Source organism: Macrobrachium rosenbergii, chromosome 16, assembly GCF_040412425.1.
Source record: "Macrobrachium rosenbergii isolate ZJJX-2024 chromosome 16, ASM4041242v1, whole genome shotgun sequence".
Lineage (NCBI taxonomy): Eukaryota > Metazoa > Arthropoda > Malacostraca > Decapoda > Palaemonidae > Macrobrachium > Macrobrachium rosenbergii.
The window spans coordinates 33,925,539-33,941,261 of NC_089756.1; the positions used below are offsets into that span (position 1 = coordinate 33,925,539).

The window sequence follows — 15,723 nt, forward strand, 5'->3', positions numbered from 1 at the left end:
AAATAGCTCCTACAAAATATTTGATAAAGTCCTTGAGTGCTGTTAAGATTACCTTACCACTTGAAATGTTTGCTTGGAGAAAAATAGAAAAATACTTTAAATCAAGAGATGTATTTCTGTAGAAAATCAAGAAATGTATTTCTGTAGAGTGAATAATGACTTTGTATTTCATAACTGGGCACATATTTTCAGGATTTTCAGAGAATGATAACCAAAGTACAGTAGTACGAAAATGAAATTTACTCCTTTATGAAAAATGTAAAAATTTTATATTTTACTAAAAGTTGAAACCATTTTAGTCATAACATTAACTTCCTTATAAGTAAAAATAATCTAGAAACACTACATAAACCTGTGAGTCTATCGCTAAAAGAACTAATGGTTTAGTAATTAACTACTCACGATGAAATTCTTGATCAGAATGATGAATATTACCTGGTTTAGAAAGAGAAGGAATCCATACTCCCTTCCTGGTTATTGAAAACAATTAGCCCTTCAAACTAAAATAAGTAAGACAAAAGCAATGCAAGCATAATCTGATACTTCAAAAATGCTAAAAAATATCTTTATTTCAATACCAAAAATTAAAAATAAAGAAAAAATGAAGTGGAAATAAAAGGAATGACCCTGGGATAAGGTTACAAAGAGATCGTACCCTGACTGTATCCTTGTCGAGGGTCTCACCATAATTGGTCGAGAAGATAAGCATACTGGATATCAATTTGTAAAAACTTATTTAAGAGTGCAAGCAAAAAATCTAATGCTAGATGACACTGAAATAAGCCACAGTTAAAGGACGTACAACCTGAGTCGATCAGGGCAGACTATGCCCGCCACCCTCTTGGCTCACAACTCCAGCTATATCTTGTGAATCATACATAAAAAAAACAATTTTTTAAACTCTTAGGAATTATTATGCTTATCAGAATCCATTATGATGCTGTGGTAATCTGTTATTAGAAACACATATTAGTTCACTGAGATCCACCATCTCAACTGAGAGTTAGCTAAATAAAACTTGTATTTAGTAAAGTTACAAAATCTTTAGTACTTTTGGGGTATATTTCTCATATTAAGGTAAAACATTCACGGCTATATATTCTCATCAGCATTCACATCTCAGTTGTGAAGTGGACCGGCCCAGTTAGAACAGACAGACGAACACTGAGAAAAGACAGAATTACGACAGACATGTTGGGCCAATTTACAAAGAGCTACACTTCTCAAAAGACAGAACAAAAAACTTCTACTCGATGTAACGGGTACAAGAATGAGACAGTCCGGAGGGTCATGTATAAAAAGAACTCAAACGACCACCGAAAAATTACCCGAAGCCTGCACACCGCACAGTTAATTGCCATGCAACGTCTAGGCACAGGTGCCTGTAACTCATCTTCAACCTTTTCATCATCCCTAGGGGGGGTGAAGCGGAAAACTTTCTTCTTAGTCTTCTCGGCCTCTTTCATCCGCTCCTCATATGTTGCAAAGAACTTAAACTTGTTTTGAATACTACTGCATTCTATATGCATGTTTTCTTCCTCTTCTTCTCCATCCTCCTGTGAAAGCTGCGATGCAAAATTGCGGATCTGTCTGCCCTGTAATGCATTCAGGATACGGTCAAGTTAGCTAACAGTTAATTTCTGCACAACCTTGATGGTCAGTGGTGGTAGAGGTGGTTCCTACTTCGGGGAGAGGAGACATTGTAAATAGGATATATTTACAGTGTACTGTGAATCACAGTGAAATTAATCCTCATGGAAATTTCACCATTTAAAGGTGCATTTCAGGAATAGAAAGGAAAAACAGGAATGCAAGCACCAAATGCCCCTAAATCAGTACATATCAGTCTTCTGTTAATTTTTGTTCAAGATAAGTGCCATTTTCAGAAATCTAAACATACGGCTGTGTATTATCATATTATAAAAACCTGATATGCAACGCATTAAATCAATAGTCCCAAGTTGAAAAAACTACAGCTTTTTCCTACTTTAGAACTGTTTATATAATTCAAGGAATGCTGTTCAAGCCCAAATATCTCAGCAAATGTCTTCTGAAATCAAGTAAATCTGAAAGCACAGTGTCATAGTCAAGCTAAGAGAGGAGACTTGGGATAAGATAGCGAGATACCATTGCTACAAAGGTTACAAAGGTTGCAGTTTCATAAAAAAAACTGATAAAAAATGGTGTTCTATCTTCTGTTGATTAAGATATATATCAGTAGTTTTACCTGCAAATGTAAAAATCTGATCATCAGTATATTAAATTTGTAACGTAATGAGAATACTAGAATACATCAAATGAATATTTCCCACTTAACTTAAAACCCAAACTTTGTATTCTACATCACAGATGGATGTTTCAAGTTACTTGCACAAACTTGAAAGGACTGAATGCATCCACTATATCTTGAGAACTGAGAATGACTAAAAAATATAAAGTACACAAAAATAAATGAGCAATCGGGAAACACCACTTACATCAACAGATAGTCTATGTTCTTTACGAGCCTCTGCCGTAGATCGAGAGCGTCTCAAGTGTGGCAGTTCATCATCTAGATTTGCTGCTGAATCAATTTGCTTGAAGAGATTGCGAGCCCGGCTAGCTGTTTCTGTTCGGATAATTGGTAATTTAGGACCAGTCCCAGGCTACTCTAAAAACATATTTCAAAGAACTGTAACATGAAAGTAGACTGCTTAAAACGCTCAGAGTAATGGTAGTAATTAAGTTATAACAATATCCTTCAAATGAAGTAACACGACCAAGTAGTAACAGCACTAATAAGATGTGTTTGCATTAAAGGAAAATAGGCTTCATGGCAACTGGAATCCAACATAATTGCAGAAAGATGCAAATACAGAAACATCTCATCTTAACAGATGCTTTGGGGGTCTGGCCTTTCTGATGAGTAACAAAGTCCATTAAGTGACAAAGGCACTATATTATAGCTTCCACTTGAATATTATTTAGGTATATTATAGTTAACAGCAATTTCGCATAGTTCCTAACTTAAACAAACTTGTACTTTACACTTATCAGTCAATTTAACAGATATATATGAACAACTTATCACATCCAAAAATGGTGGCATAGGAAAAAATAATCATAATATGGTATTTGATAAGTACAGATGTCCACTAAGGTGAGGTCCATTAAGGTGAGGTGTTACTTTCAACATAAAACAATTATCTCCAGTCAAGGATAATAATTCAATGTAAACTGAAGGGGGAGATTGAATTCCTGACTGAACATTGGAAAGACTTGCTAAATGGAAATTAAAAATGTATATTCCTACAGGCAAGTGTGAAAATGCCACATAATTACTAGTGCTTTCTCTTGAATGATTCAGACATTGTAAACTAAAACAAAATACTATATTTAATCTATATACTCTTTATCCAAACGCTGAGAGTTTAACTTGCCTGCTTCTTTGAATACCTCTTCCACCTCTTTGCGTTCATCGCTCTGTTTCTTGTTGATCTGAATTTCTCCACTCTCAAATTTATTCCTGATGTCACTGGCGTCACAGGCTCGTTCCATTTTGATCTGTTGTTTTCTCTCTTTCCTCTCGAAGTCCAAGCTATCGTAATTTCCACCTTCAAAGTATTCTCGAGTAGAAATATTTTTGCCCTGGAATAGATGCAAATTTTAGGATACGTTACACACACACACACACACACACACACACACATATATATATATATATATATATATATATATATATATATATATATATATATATATAATGTGTGTGGGTTTATTTCTTCAGAAACATTTTCCTTTATCAGTCTTGAATCTATAAAGATTCTTAAAATACCTTCAAATTTTTCTTATTCTGCTATATCTTTAGCCAATATAAGTTTTTAGAAGTAGCATCAGAATAATAAAAAAAAAAACTTTAACATCATGATTCACTGACAAACTTTCAAGGATGATCAAATGTAAGTCCCACTGAACTAGTTATTATCTAAAAGCCTATAATGATGGTCTATGCCAGATTGTAAATTGGCCGTGATTAGGTGAAAATTTGACATTGAAAAATATTTGATATTGGCAAAAATATATGATAGCTATCACGCTTAGTCTATCAAGAATTACAAGCAATAATAACTTTCCAAAAAAAAATTAAACACATTCACACATACAGTATATATATTTGTTATCCATTTTATGATATATAATATATATATATATATATATATATATATATATATATATATATATATATATATATATATATATATATATATATATATTATACATAATTTACAGAAAACCCAACAATACTCACCGCACACAACATCTGGCGGAACTTGGCAACTTCTTCATGGCGTTTCCTGGCCATCATCTCCTTGCGCTTCTTAGCCGCTTTCATGGATCTAATATCTTGCATGCCACTGAAGCTGGTCTGTTATTACAAAAAGTTAATTGGAGACACTGCATAATGTGCCTTCCGGGGCCCCTAATCTTTAACCCTTTATCCCGGGAATCAGCATAACAATTCACTGCTCTTTTAAGGGAAGGTGCAGTATTCTCTTTCTTTTAAATTCACTTTCCTTGGAGGTAGATTCTGATTATGATTGGTTAGTAAGTGGCTAAAGTAATTTGTAGTGTCATGTAGTTTCTCATTGCTTTTCAGATTTAAAGTGAAGCTTATGGAAATTGTGGAGCACCAAGTTATTTTGGTCTGTTAATGAATCATATACTGTCTGTATGATATCAAGTTGTAAATTCCATAAAAATTATAATTAGTTACATTTAAATTAGTTACATTTAAGCTGCTAAAAAAGGAAATGATCTTTGGACCTATCCCATCAAAAGGTAAGAGACCATATGGCCAAAAGCTTAACCAGTTAAACTGAAAAAATCATTGTAATGAAGAATTAATCAGTTGAAGTGAAGAAGGCCTGAAATGATGATTTAACCCAATAAAACTAATTAATGTAAAAAAGACTTGAAATTAAGGTGATTTAACCCGTTAAAACTAATTAATATAAAAAAAGACTTGAAATAAAAGTGATTTAACCCATTAAAACTAATTAATAAAAAAACAGACTTGAAATACAGCTGATTTAATCCATTAAAACTAATTAATTGAAGACTTGAAATACAGGTGATTTAACCCATTAAAACTAATTAATACAAAAAGACTTGAAATTAAGGTGGTTTAACCCATTAAAACTAATTAATACAAAAAAGACTTGAAATTAAGGTGATTTAACCCATTAAAACTAATTAATATAAAAAAGACTTGAAATTAAGGTGATTTAACCCATTAAAACTAATTAATACAAAAAAGACTTGAAATTAAGGTGATTTAACCCATTAAAACTAATTAATATAAAAAAGACTTGAAATAAAAGTGATTTAACCCATTAAAACTAATTAATATAAAAAAAGACTTGAAATAAAGGTTTAATCAATCCCAACAGAAAAGGCCTAAATTCCTGACAATGAAACTTGAAAAGGAAACTTACTGCTTTCACTTTCTTCCTGATCTTGGCCTGGTCTCCGTTTTCATTTTCCCCGTCTTCCTCTTCCTCTTCCTCCTCCTCCTCCTCTTCTTCTTCTTCTTCTTCTTCTCCTTCTTCATAATCTCCAAGTTCTGAGTTCTCTACACCATAGTCATCTTCACCTCTGTTCCAAAGTAGAAAAAAATTTTTTTAAATCTGTCTAAAATATTTACCATTCATATTTTTTTTGTCATACTTTGTCTAAGACACTAAGGAAGCCTTTGGCTGAAACTGACTTTTTTTTTAACTATCAACCAGGTAAGGATAGATTACCTGTAGGGTTCGAAATTTTAACAGTAAAACCTTTCGGAATAATGGGGTGGTTGGAGACAGGCGTCATTTAGAGGCCAAATTCTAGCCATTTCTTTTTTGGTGTACTTTTGGCTTTTTAGTTTTCGACTGTCCGTCCGTACTTTTTCTGTCCGCCCTCAGATCTTAAAGTTACTGAGGCTGGAGGGCTGCAAATTGGTATGTTGATCACCCACCTTCCAATCATCAAACATACCAAATTGCAGCCAGCCCTCTAGCCTCGGTAGTTTTTTTTTTTTATTTTATTTAAGGTTAAATTTAGCCAAAATCGTGCTTCTGGCAACGATATAGGATAGGCCACCACCGGGCCGTGGTTCAAGTTTCATGGGCCGCGGCTCATACAGCATTATACCGAGACCACCGAAAGATAGATCTAGTTTTGGTGGCCTTGATTATACGCTGTAGCGGCTGTACAGACAACTCGATTGCGCAAAAGAAACTTCGGCTCATTTTTTTTTTTTTTTTTTACCTTTTTTTTGCACCAAGGACTAGGATTTTAAAAAAGGGGCATATTTTCAGACTAGACAAAAGTTCATGTTAGTGACAAACCTCCTCTTAAAGGAATTGAATCGATGCTTTGTGTCTTCACAACAATCGCTGTGTGAGGTTGTTTCCTAACAATGCATTCATGTTAGTGATACAATTTTTTTATATTTTTGTAACACAAACTTTAAAATGATGAAAGCTATATTGTAATCTTGGCAGCGAAGGGTTTATCGCCTCTGCTGTCACTGTAACTAAATAGAGAGAGAGAGAGAGAGAGAGAGAGAGAGAGAGAGAGAGAGAGAGAGAGAGAGAGAGAGAGAGGTTAAAGGAAAAGGTGATTTAATAAGTAACTGAAAACTGTCATGGACAGTCAACGGACTATACCAAACCCAAGAGTTGCACAAAAGGGGAATCAACCTTCACAGAGAGAGAGAGAGAGAGAGAGAGAGAGAGAGAGAGAGAGATAGAGAGTTAAAGGAAAAGGTGATTTAAGGTGATTTAGTAACTGAAAACTGTCATGGACAGAGTCAACGGACTATACCAAACCCAAGAGTTGCACAAAAGGGGAATCAACCTTCACAGAGAGAGAGAGAGAGAGATTGATGTTTTTAATCGACTTTGCTGTCAATTCAGCTAAGCTTATGATTCATTTTTCTAACTCTTTAAACAAAGTCGAGAGAGAGAGAGAATTATGTTTTTAATCGACTTTGCCGTCAGTTCAGCTAAGCTTATGAATAATTTATCTACAGGAAAAGGTGATTCTATGACTAAAGAGGAAAAAGAGTACCCACCTACAGTACAGAGTACGCAAATAAGAGGACTTACCCTCGGGCTCTGTTCAAGAGGGACTGAGAGCGACGCACTTTGATGGGGTCTGCGAGCTCTTCCTCCGCCGTGGAAATGGCTTCGAACATCATGAATTTCTTCTTCAGATTTTCCGTGTTGAGTTGTTCGAGGGCATCGTCTGCGCTGTTTCCAGCTGTTGGAATACAGGAGGAAGGTTGAGAAAGACTTTCATTAATCAGTGTCTTTACGTCAAGTGACCACAGGTCAAAATAAATCAAAATAAATAGTATGATGTGAGGCAAGGCCAAGAGAGACAAGGTCTACCTAGTTGGGCGGAGTAACTACGTAGGCGATGACGTATCTGAGAGGTATACCTGTTCATTGCGGCAATTCGCCTGCTGACGCGGTAAGGAGGTAGACAAAGCTCTGCCTACATGGGGGATTTGGGGGGAAAGTGAGCAGACCTTCTCTTTCTTTTAGCCTTGGTGTGAAGTATTAGCCTTAATGATTAAGGAGAGAACGCTCACAGAGCGTACAAACGCAAAGATCAGAATTAAACAGTTAGACATTAAATATCAATCTTCAGTGCCTCTACGTAAAGTGATCACAGACCAAAATATTTACAATGGAATAAATACTATGGGGGAACCCCGTAGGGGTGTAGTGCCGTCAGTGCACCTCACACGGTGCACAGTAGGCATTACTTAAGTGTCTTTGCAGTGTCCCTTCAACCCCTAGCTGCAACCCCTTTCATTCCTTTTACTGTACCTCTTGCCCACCATCGCACTTCCCACCCTCCCTTAACAATTGCTTCAACATTATTTTCAGCACTGGATGACCTCATAAGCCTCAGCGCTTGGCTTTTGGTCTAAATTTTATATTCCACATACAGAGAGAAACATTAATCTTCATAAATAAAAATAAAAATCAAATGAAAATTATCTCAAAGGGCTTCTTCATCATTTTAAGAAATAGCAGTAGTATTAGTAGTAATAACAGCTTCTATTTTCAAAGTCAGCTGCAGCAGTCATCAGTTCAGCTGCAATTGCCAAAGCGTCCAAATCCCCCATTAAAAATGGTCACTGTCAATGCTGATAAATTATGCAGGATTCTGCGGGGAAATTATATGATATTAATCGCATAATTGTCCAATTATGTAGAATTTCGTGCATTCATATATACAACCTTATCTCTCTCTCTCTCTCTCTGTGTATGTAGTCAAGTACTGTAGTATGTTGTTCCTACTAATGGGACAACACAGTAAAGTACTTGGCCAGAGAGAGAGAGAGAGAGAGAGAGAATATGCGTTACATGTGAGAGAAAATGAACCCCATGTGTAAGTACAACGCAGAAGGGTAATCTTACTCTTCTCGAGTAACCGAGGCTTTTAATTCATTATGAGTTTCATTGGTTTCATCATTCATGATATACGGTCAAAATTTAAACAAACTGATGAATACGATTTACCGCACAGGGAAAAACTGTAGCCCAAACGAACGCACCTTCTGAAGAGCAACCACCCCCCCTCCCTTCCCCCACCCCTCTGCCTCACAAAGAAAGGAAAATAAAGGAAGAAACAGAAGACTGGCAGCAACCTGAAAACAATGATCCCCAACTTTCTGTCGCAGCAAGCAAGCAAGCAGGCAGGAAGGCAGGCAGGTGGGGCGTACGGACAGCGCGCATTGTGTGCTTTTGACAAAAGCACAGTCATTACCTCGTTTGCGGTAGAAAGAGGGAGGAATCAAAAGGAGAATCGGCTCGACTTAATTGTAACGTATGAAAAGGAGGAGCCGGGCGAGGGACCCGCCATAAATACCACCGAAGGTCCTCCTCTAAGGCCAACGTGAAGCCTGGTGGAGATTCTCGCGTTTAGTCCAATATCCATTAGGGCTAAGACGTACGGCGTCTGGTTCTCCCACGCCAGGTTTTAATATTTGCTCGGGGGATTAAGCAATGGAAAAAAGAATCTAGTTACTCCTAGACATGGCAGTGGCAGCCTTAGCTTTAAAAAATATTAAAAAAAAAGACACAAGACATAAATCTTTCTAGTTTCAGGAGTCAGTCAGTCAGAGAGGTGACATCACGCTACCACAGATTGGATGTGATGACATCAGTAATCCTTGGCACACGGAAGGGCAAACAATGCAAGGGAATGTGATTGCAAAAGGATAGAGAATAAGAGAGAACACACGAGTGTGGGAGGAAAGAATGACCGGAAACGTAATAGTAGATATAAATATGGTAAAAGATAAGAGAACAAAATATATGAGATATTCGATACTACATAAACGAGGAATAGTGGGTGATCTGCTGCGCTAAGATGCACCAGCCGTGAAATCGCATGTTCGGTGCAGAGAGGGAGAGAGAGAAAGGATTATTCATGGGCTATAATTACTGAATTTGTAGTTCAGTGGGAATTTTCCTTACGCAAGAAACATCATATACAAATTTATCATTTCCCACTTGTCCAGGTATACTGATATTCCAACACAAAACAACAACAATTTCGTCAATAATATTAATCAAAATAACGACGACAGCCACTGTAACAACAACACTGACTATAGTACGTACGAACAAAACAACAACGGTTCACAGATCCTAATTTATTAATGATCTACTGTAATCCTTTATCGTTATTCTTCTGGAGTAACTGAACCACTGTACAGTAAATAGTTCCTTTCTTTGAAGAAGCATTCTTCCGCATATCAACATCAATTCAATTTCTCTCGGGTAGGCCTATTCTCACCAAACCTTCATTTACTTTTCTCCTTCCAGGGAGGGCGATTTAAGACCTTACACACACACCCTACAGAAATGAAAAAGGCGAAAGGAGGAGACTCATCATTCTAAACTAGCAACGTCGCACGAGAGATGAATCTACTTAGGCTCATGAAGAACACATCCTGCGTGCGAAGGATCTATGACAGTGGCAAGTGGAACATCACGCCGAGAATCCGATTGGTTCACGAGGAAAAGCAGATGCCAGATATGTCCAGATGTTTTGCAATTGGTTTACGCGGAAAAGCAGATGCCAGATACATCCAGATGTTTTGCCATGGACACCTCAGGTAAGGAAATTTTTTGTTTTTCTTTATAAACAGCACAGCAGATGAGCAAAAATTTGTTGGTTCATTACGAATTGCAGGTGTTTTGCAATGAACATCACAGGTAAGGAAATGTGCGTGTTTTTTTCTTAAATAAAAAGCACAGCAAATGAACATACATTTGTTGTTTAATTACGAATGTCAAAAGGTAAGAAGGCTGCATTAAGCTTACGCAGTTAACCTTCGATATCACAATGGCAGTAAGTTTACACGAGAGGCAACAAATGCAAAACCAGATTTGAAAGGTATATAGTTCGACTACGGTAATAAGCTTGCAGAGACTTGTAAGAAGTATAAAGGAGTTTAAAATGCGACATAAGCCAATGGTCAAGCTACGAAATAAAAGCTGTCGCAAGGAAGAAAAAACATGTTTCCACGTATAGACCATCAGTGGTAGCTGGATTCAAGACTACCAAAAAAAACCGGACTATAACAAAAAATAAAAGAAAAACAACAGCAGTTAGATAACCAGGGCTGAGATGAATCCAGAAAGCTTTTAAAGATGAAAATGTTAAAAGCTTCATTATTCAAATATTAAAATTTAAAAGATAACCCTTTCACCATTTGTCAGAATGCCATCTCCCCCCACCCCCTTTCCAAAATTGTCTGCATCAAAAGGTGCATTCCAAAAAAATATGCAACAAAATACTAACACAAACACAAGCTAGTGGGAAGCCCAGCGTGATTTCTCAGTAGTGCGGACCGGTGTAAACTGCGTTCTGTGTGGTCCTAGAGCCAGTTTGAGCCTGCCAATCTATGGTCACAAACTCCCCTGAAACTGAAATTCCCCCCTGGCTGAGAACCATCGAATAAGAGGAACAAGGAAGCTATTAGCTCCCAAGAAGACCCCAACCTGTCTACAACGACCACAAACGCGTGATGCGCTGTGACAGAAAGGAGCTTACAATGCGACAAGATCTGGATAGACTCGGAGCCTGACGAAGACATTCAGCTGCAAGAACCGAGGGATTATCGGTTGTTGTGACACGTTCTGCAGCTTTACCAAATTGACAACGGAGAGCTATTACAAAGACGTTGGAGGCAGAATGAATCAGATATATAGGCCTTTAAGAATAGGAGATGGATCTCTGCAATAGATATGTAATATTTCTAGGAAACACGGGAAGAGGTTGTTCTAGTATATTAACAAAATCGAATGAAATATGTTAATAAAGGCTAGCAAGGGAACAAGATTAAATAAAATCAACTCGGAAAGGGTGGTGCTTATTATAATAATAACAGAATAACATAATAGCAATGGAATGGAGATAATTGCAGTAAATTTAATAAACAAAACTGAAAACTACCCAATGGACTCAGCCACACAGATGCCAGATGTTTAAGGAAAAGAGTTACAACATTATATCTTATTTAGGACGACATAAGTTCACTGGTCCCCGAGAAGCAAATGCAAGCAGTGAATCGCGAGTGATTTTAAGCTGCAGCAAATAAAACAGTCTCCAAAAACCCTTTAAAGATGAATATCAAGAGTTTCTACTAACAATGAAACGTGACACGAATGTGGGAAGCTTACGTAAGACCTGGAGATCATGCCCTCACAGGTCTCACAGACTTCAGGGAACACAGGGGAAGGCAAACACAACTTGTCAATAAAGACCATCAGATGTAAACAGATCCAAGAGACTTTCGACAAATATTTAAAATGACACACAAACATCAAACAGGATTAGAGGATGTTCATACAGACAATCGCAAGAGTTTTATACCGTTTTCAGATACTGAGAAACGCAAGAGTTTGATCCCATTTTCAGACAGACAAAGGCAAGAGTTTTATCCCATTTTCAGATAGACAAATGCAAGAGTTTGATCCCATTTTCAGACAGACAAAGGCAAGAGTTTTATCCCATTTTCAGACAGACAAACGCAAGAGTTTGATCCCATTTTCAGATACAGTCAAAAACAAGAGTTTTATCCCATTTTCAGATACAGACAAACGCAAGAGTTTGATCCCATTTTCAGATACAGACAAAAACAAGAGTTTTATCCCATTTTCAGATACAGACAAACGCAAGAGTTTGATCCCATTTTCAGATACAGACAAACGCAAGAGTTTGATCCCATTTTCAGAAGAAGGACAACACGAGTATATTTTTGTACTTAAGATCAACAGTATTATGACGAGTAGAGCTTCTCAGATATCCCCAAGAGGCAAGAGGAATCAATCAAGTTTCTGTAGACTCTTGGGAATAATAGGCTCCCGGCCACCTTCGAAGATGAAGCGGATGACGCGACCTTTTATGACTCTTGAGGTGAGGTTAGCAAATCAGACTTTTAAAAATGGAACGACCACACAAGGGGGGAGAAGATGATAGCAACTGTTTCCAACTTTTTTTTTTTTTTTTTTTTTTTGTCCATGCCCCACCTAATAATTTTTTTTTTTTTGTCATCCTGATGCCCCATGTGGTGATATATAATTCTTAATATTCGCGTTGAGGAAGCCCTTTTTAAAAGACCATTAACTTGGTTTAAACATTTTCGAATTGGCCCACCTTATTTGGTTTAAACATTTTCGAATTGGCCCACCTTATTTGGTTTAAACATTTTCGAACTGGCCCACCTTATTTGTTTTAAACATTTTCGAATTGTCCCACCTTATTTGGTTTAAACATTTTCGAATTGGCCCACCTTATTTGGTTTAAACATTTTCGAATTGCCCCACCTTATTTGGTTTAAACATCTTCGAATTGGCCCACCCTAAAAATCAAATTACCCCCCTGGTGTGCGTACGCCCCACTGACTGATAGAGGTCCGGTGTGATTCTTAAGCAGTAACTCGAACGGAAAAGGAAGAGGTACCAGGGGACATGAAAAATACAGTAGGTGATGCACTGCGCTTTCCAAGATCCTCAGAAACAAAAGATTTTATGGCTAGTAGAGCCCTTATCACGCGTATCAGTCACGGTGGCATTTTCAGAGAATTTCTTAAATATATCATTAATCAGATGAAGCACTGAAATCAGGGGTCATTGACGTCATTACTCTCGTATCTGTTACTAAGGCACATTATCATTATTATTATTATTATTAACCAGAGGATGAAACCTATTCATATCGAACAAGCCCACCAAAGGTGCCATTGACTTGAAGCTCAAGCTTCCAAAGAATATGGTGTTCATTAGGAAGACGTAAGAGGAAGTAAAGAGAAATACAGAAAGACGTAAGAGGAAGTAAAGAGAAATACAGAAAGAAGGATCACACTTACTAAAAAAAAAAAAAAATAAACAGATAAAAAGAAGACTCATTCGTCTCTGAATGTCTGAAAAGTCAACACAACCAAAAATGATTTCTTAATTCCCCTAATCACGAACATTCTAACACATACAAAAGATAATACCGCCATGTTTATCCCGTTTCATTATCACTGGTATTGTTACCGTACGAACAACAATAAGAACGTGCTCTTCCTGCCACTAAGATAAATGAAAAAATGGAATATCTGAAAAATTAGGGAACGAAAAAGAAGTATGTGGCAACTATATTTTTCTTCCGAGAACACTGCACCAGACCTAAACACAATAATATATGAGTGGTACGTTTTCTTTAAAAGAAAATGGGAAGCACCGTTCTCACGCCTTAAAACTTTCCATAGAAGAAAGAAACCATACAAGAAAATGTAGAAAAAAAAGACACCATGGTCATTATAGAGTGTTTTCTAAACACGAAGATGGCAACTGTGTTTCCCTCCTAATGATGTCACTACACCGGAAGTTTATGATAACTGTCAAGAAAATGCTACCTTTCGAGAAACAATGAATAATCTAAATACTATGTCAGTTATTAAGCATTTAAAAAGTTGAATGCATTAACTGAAAGTATAAGCATACAGGAAAACTGCATCAAGTAAAAATAAAGGAATAAATTTAGATAAAAAAAAATAATAAAAACATCGCAATCGTCATCCATTTTCCAAAAAAAATATATCAAATAAAATTAAAATAAACAACACGAATGTGACGGGTTTAACTGAAAGTAAACATACGGGAAAACTAGCCCAAGGCAAAAATTCATAAGTAAATAAATAAGTATACATAAAAATAAAAAAGGTCCCAAAATTAAAACCATCAACACTCGTACCTCGTTTTCGAAACGGCTCGTTCTTCCGCGGGCCGGGCAAAAGTCCCCCCAAAAAAAAAAAAAAAAAAAAACTCGCGTGACGGGGCATCTTTTGGGGCCAAAAGATAATCTGCGCATAATTGGGACACATCACCCCTGATGAACACTCGGGCGGTGAGCTGCGCCAACACAGCCGCTTTTGATGTTCCCGTATGGTAAATGGCCGGGGTTAAGGAAGTGACTGCCTGACAATTATTGCCGGAATGATTGTAATTACGGGAAGGATTGTTGATCTTGCTGACACGTCATACAACGTACTGAAAATGCTGCTGTTTCTACTGAAACTGCTGCCCCTGGTAGTGGTGATTTGATTGATGAAGGTAATTATTTTGAATGCAGTTGCAGTAGCATTGATGATAGCAGTGACACCCTAAAATAATAGTGATTATTGATGAAGGTAATTATTCTGAATGTAGTTGCAGTAGCACTGATGATAGCAGTGGCAACCTAAAATAATTGATTCTGTAAATGTAGTTGCAGTAGCACTGATGATAGCAGTGGCACCCTACATTAATAATGATTATTGAGGATGGTAATTATTCTGAATGTAGCATCTGTATATTATGGTAGTTGCAGTGTCATTAACGACAGCAGTGGCAACCCTACAATAATAGAGACCACTACCATTAAAACTCCTACACAATCATTCGGAATAACGATAATAATGATTATGATATTTGAAAAATACAATTTCATTAAACAAATAAAATCGAGAACTATTTAACCATTTTTCTTCCGCAATTCTCGTCCACGGCTCAAAAAAAAAAAATTACCTATCGCTAAGTTTTACTTCCTTTCATTCCTCTCGTGAATCGTCTGCGAGATAAAAAAAAAAAATTGAGAGGATAAAAATAGACGAATAAATCCAGACAATTAAGGAATCGATTGCAAATACATTTACCATGGAGGCACACGCACGCTAGAATGACCGGGGAAACAAACAAACAAACAAACAAACACGAACCTTCACTTTCTTCGTCTGGCTTCATGTCGAGGTGGGGGCGGGGTGGGAGTTTGTAGGTGGGAAAGGGTTCCGGGAGGGGGTGGGTTTTACGAAAAGGGTGTCCTCGGAATTTCGACGGGAAAAGACACAGAGGCACAAAGTCCGGCGACTTCTGGGGCGAACTTTCCCTCCGCCCTCCCTCAGAGAGCGCCACCACAAGCGCCAACAACCTCCACCACCAACACCAACAAAACTATGATACCTCACTTGTCTCTCCTCCGAGCCACACTGGTTCACGTAATCCTCAGTTCGGCATCTCTCTCTCTCTCTCTCTCTCCCTCTCTCTCTCTCTCTCTCTCTCTCTCTCTCTGCTCCTTCTTCCACCCCAGACACACATACACACATACACATACGAGGGATCCTGAGATCCTGATCCTCTCGTATACGCA

At 37.3% G+C, this 15,723-nt stretch overlaps 1 protein-coding gene across 1 annotated transcript in view; it reads right to left on the reverse strand.

The window, feature by feature from the left end:
* LOC136846926 (titin homolog) overlaps positions 1-15,723 on the reverse strand; it is a 231,395-nt gene that overhangs the window by 19,082 nt on the left and 196,590 nt on the right. The window contains exons 31-36 of the mRNA XM_067118179.1: positions 7,131-7,284; positions 5,475-5,634; positions 4,289-4,405; positions 3,420-3,627; positions 2,478-2,608; positions 1,329-1,595 (exon numbers count right to left, since the gene is read on the reverse strand). Coding sequence (XP_066974280.1) covers positions 1,329-1,595; positions 2,478-2,608; positions 3,420-3,627; positions 4,289-4,405; positions 5,475-5,634; positions 7,131-7,284 — 1,037 coding nt within the window. The remainder of the gene's footprint in view (positions 1-1,328; positions 1,596-2,477; positions 2,609-3,419; positions 3,628-4,288; positions 4,406-5,474; positions 5,635-7,130; positions 7,285-15,723) is intronic.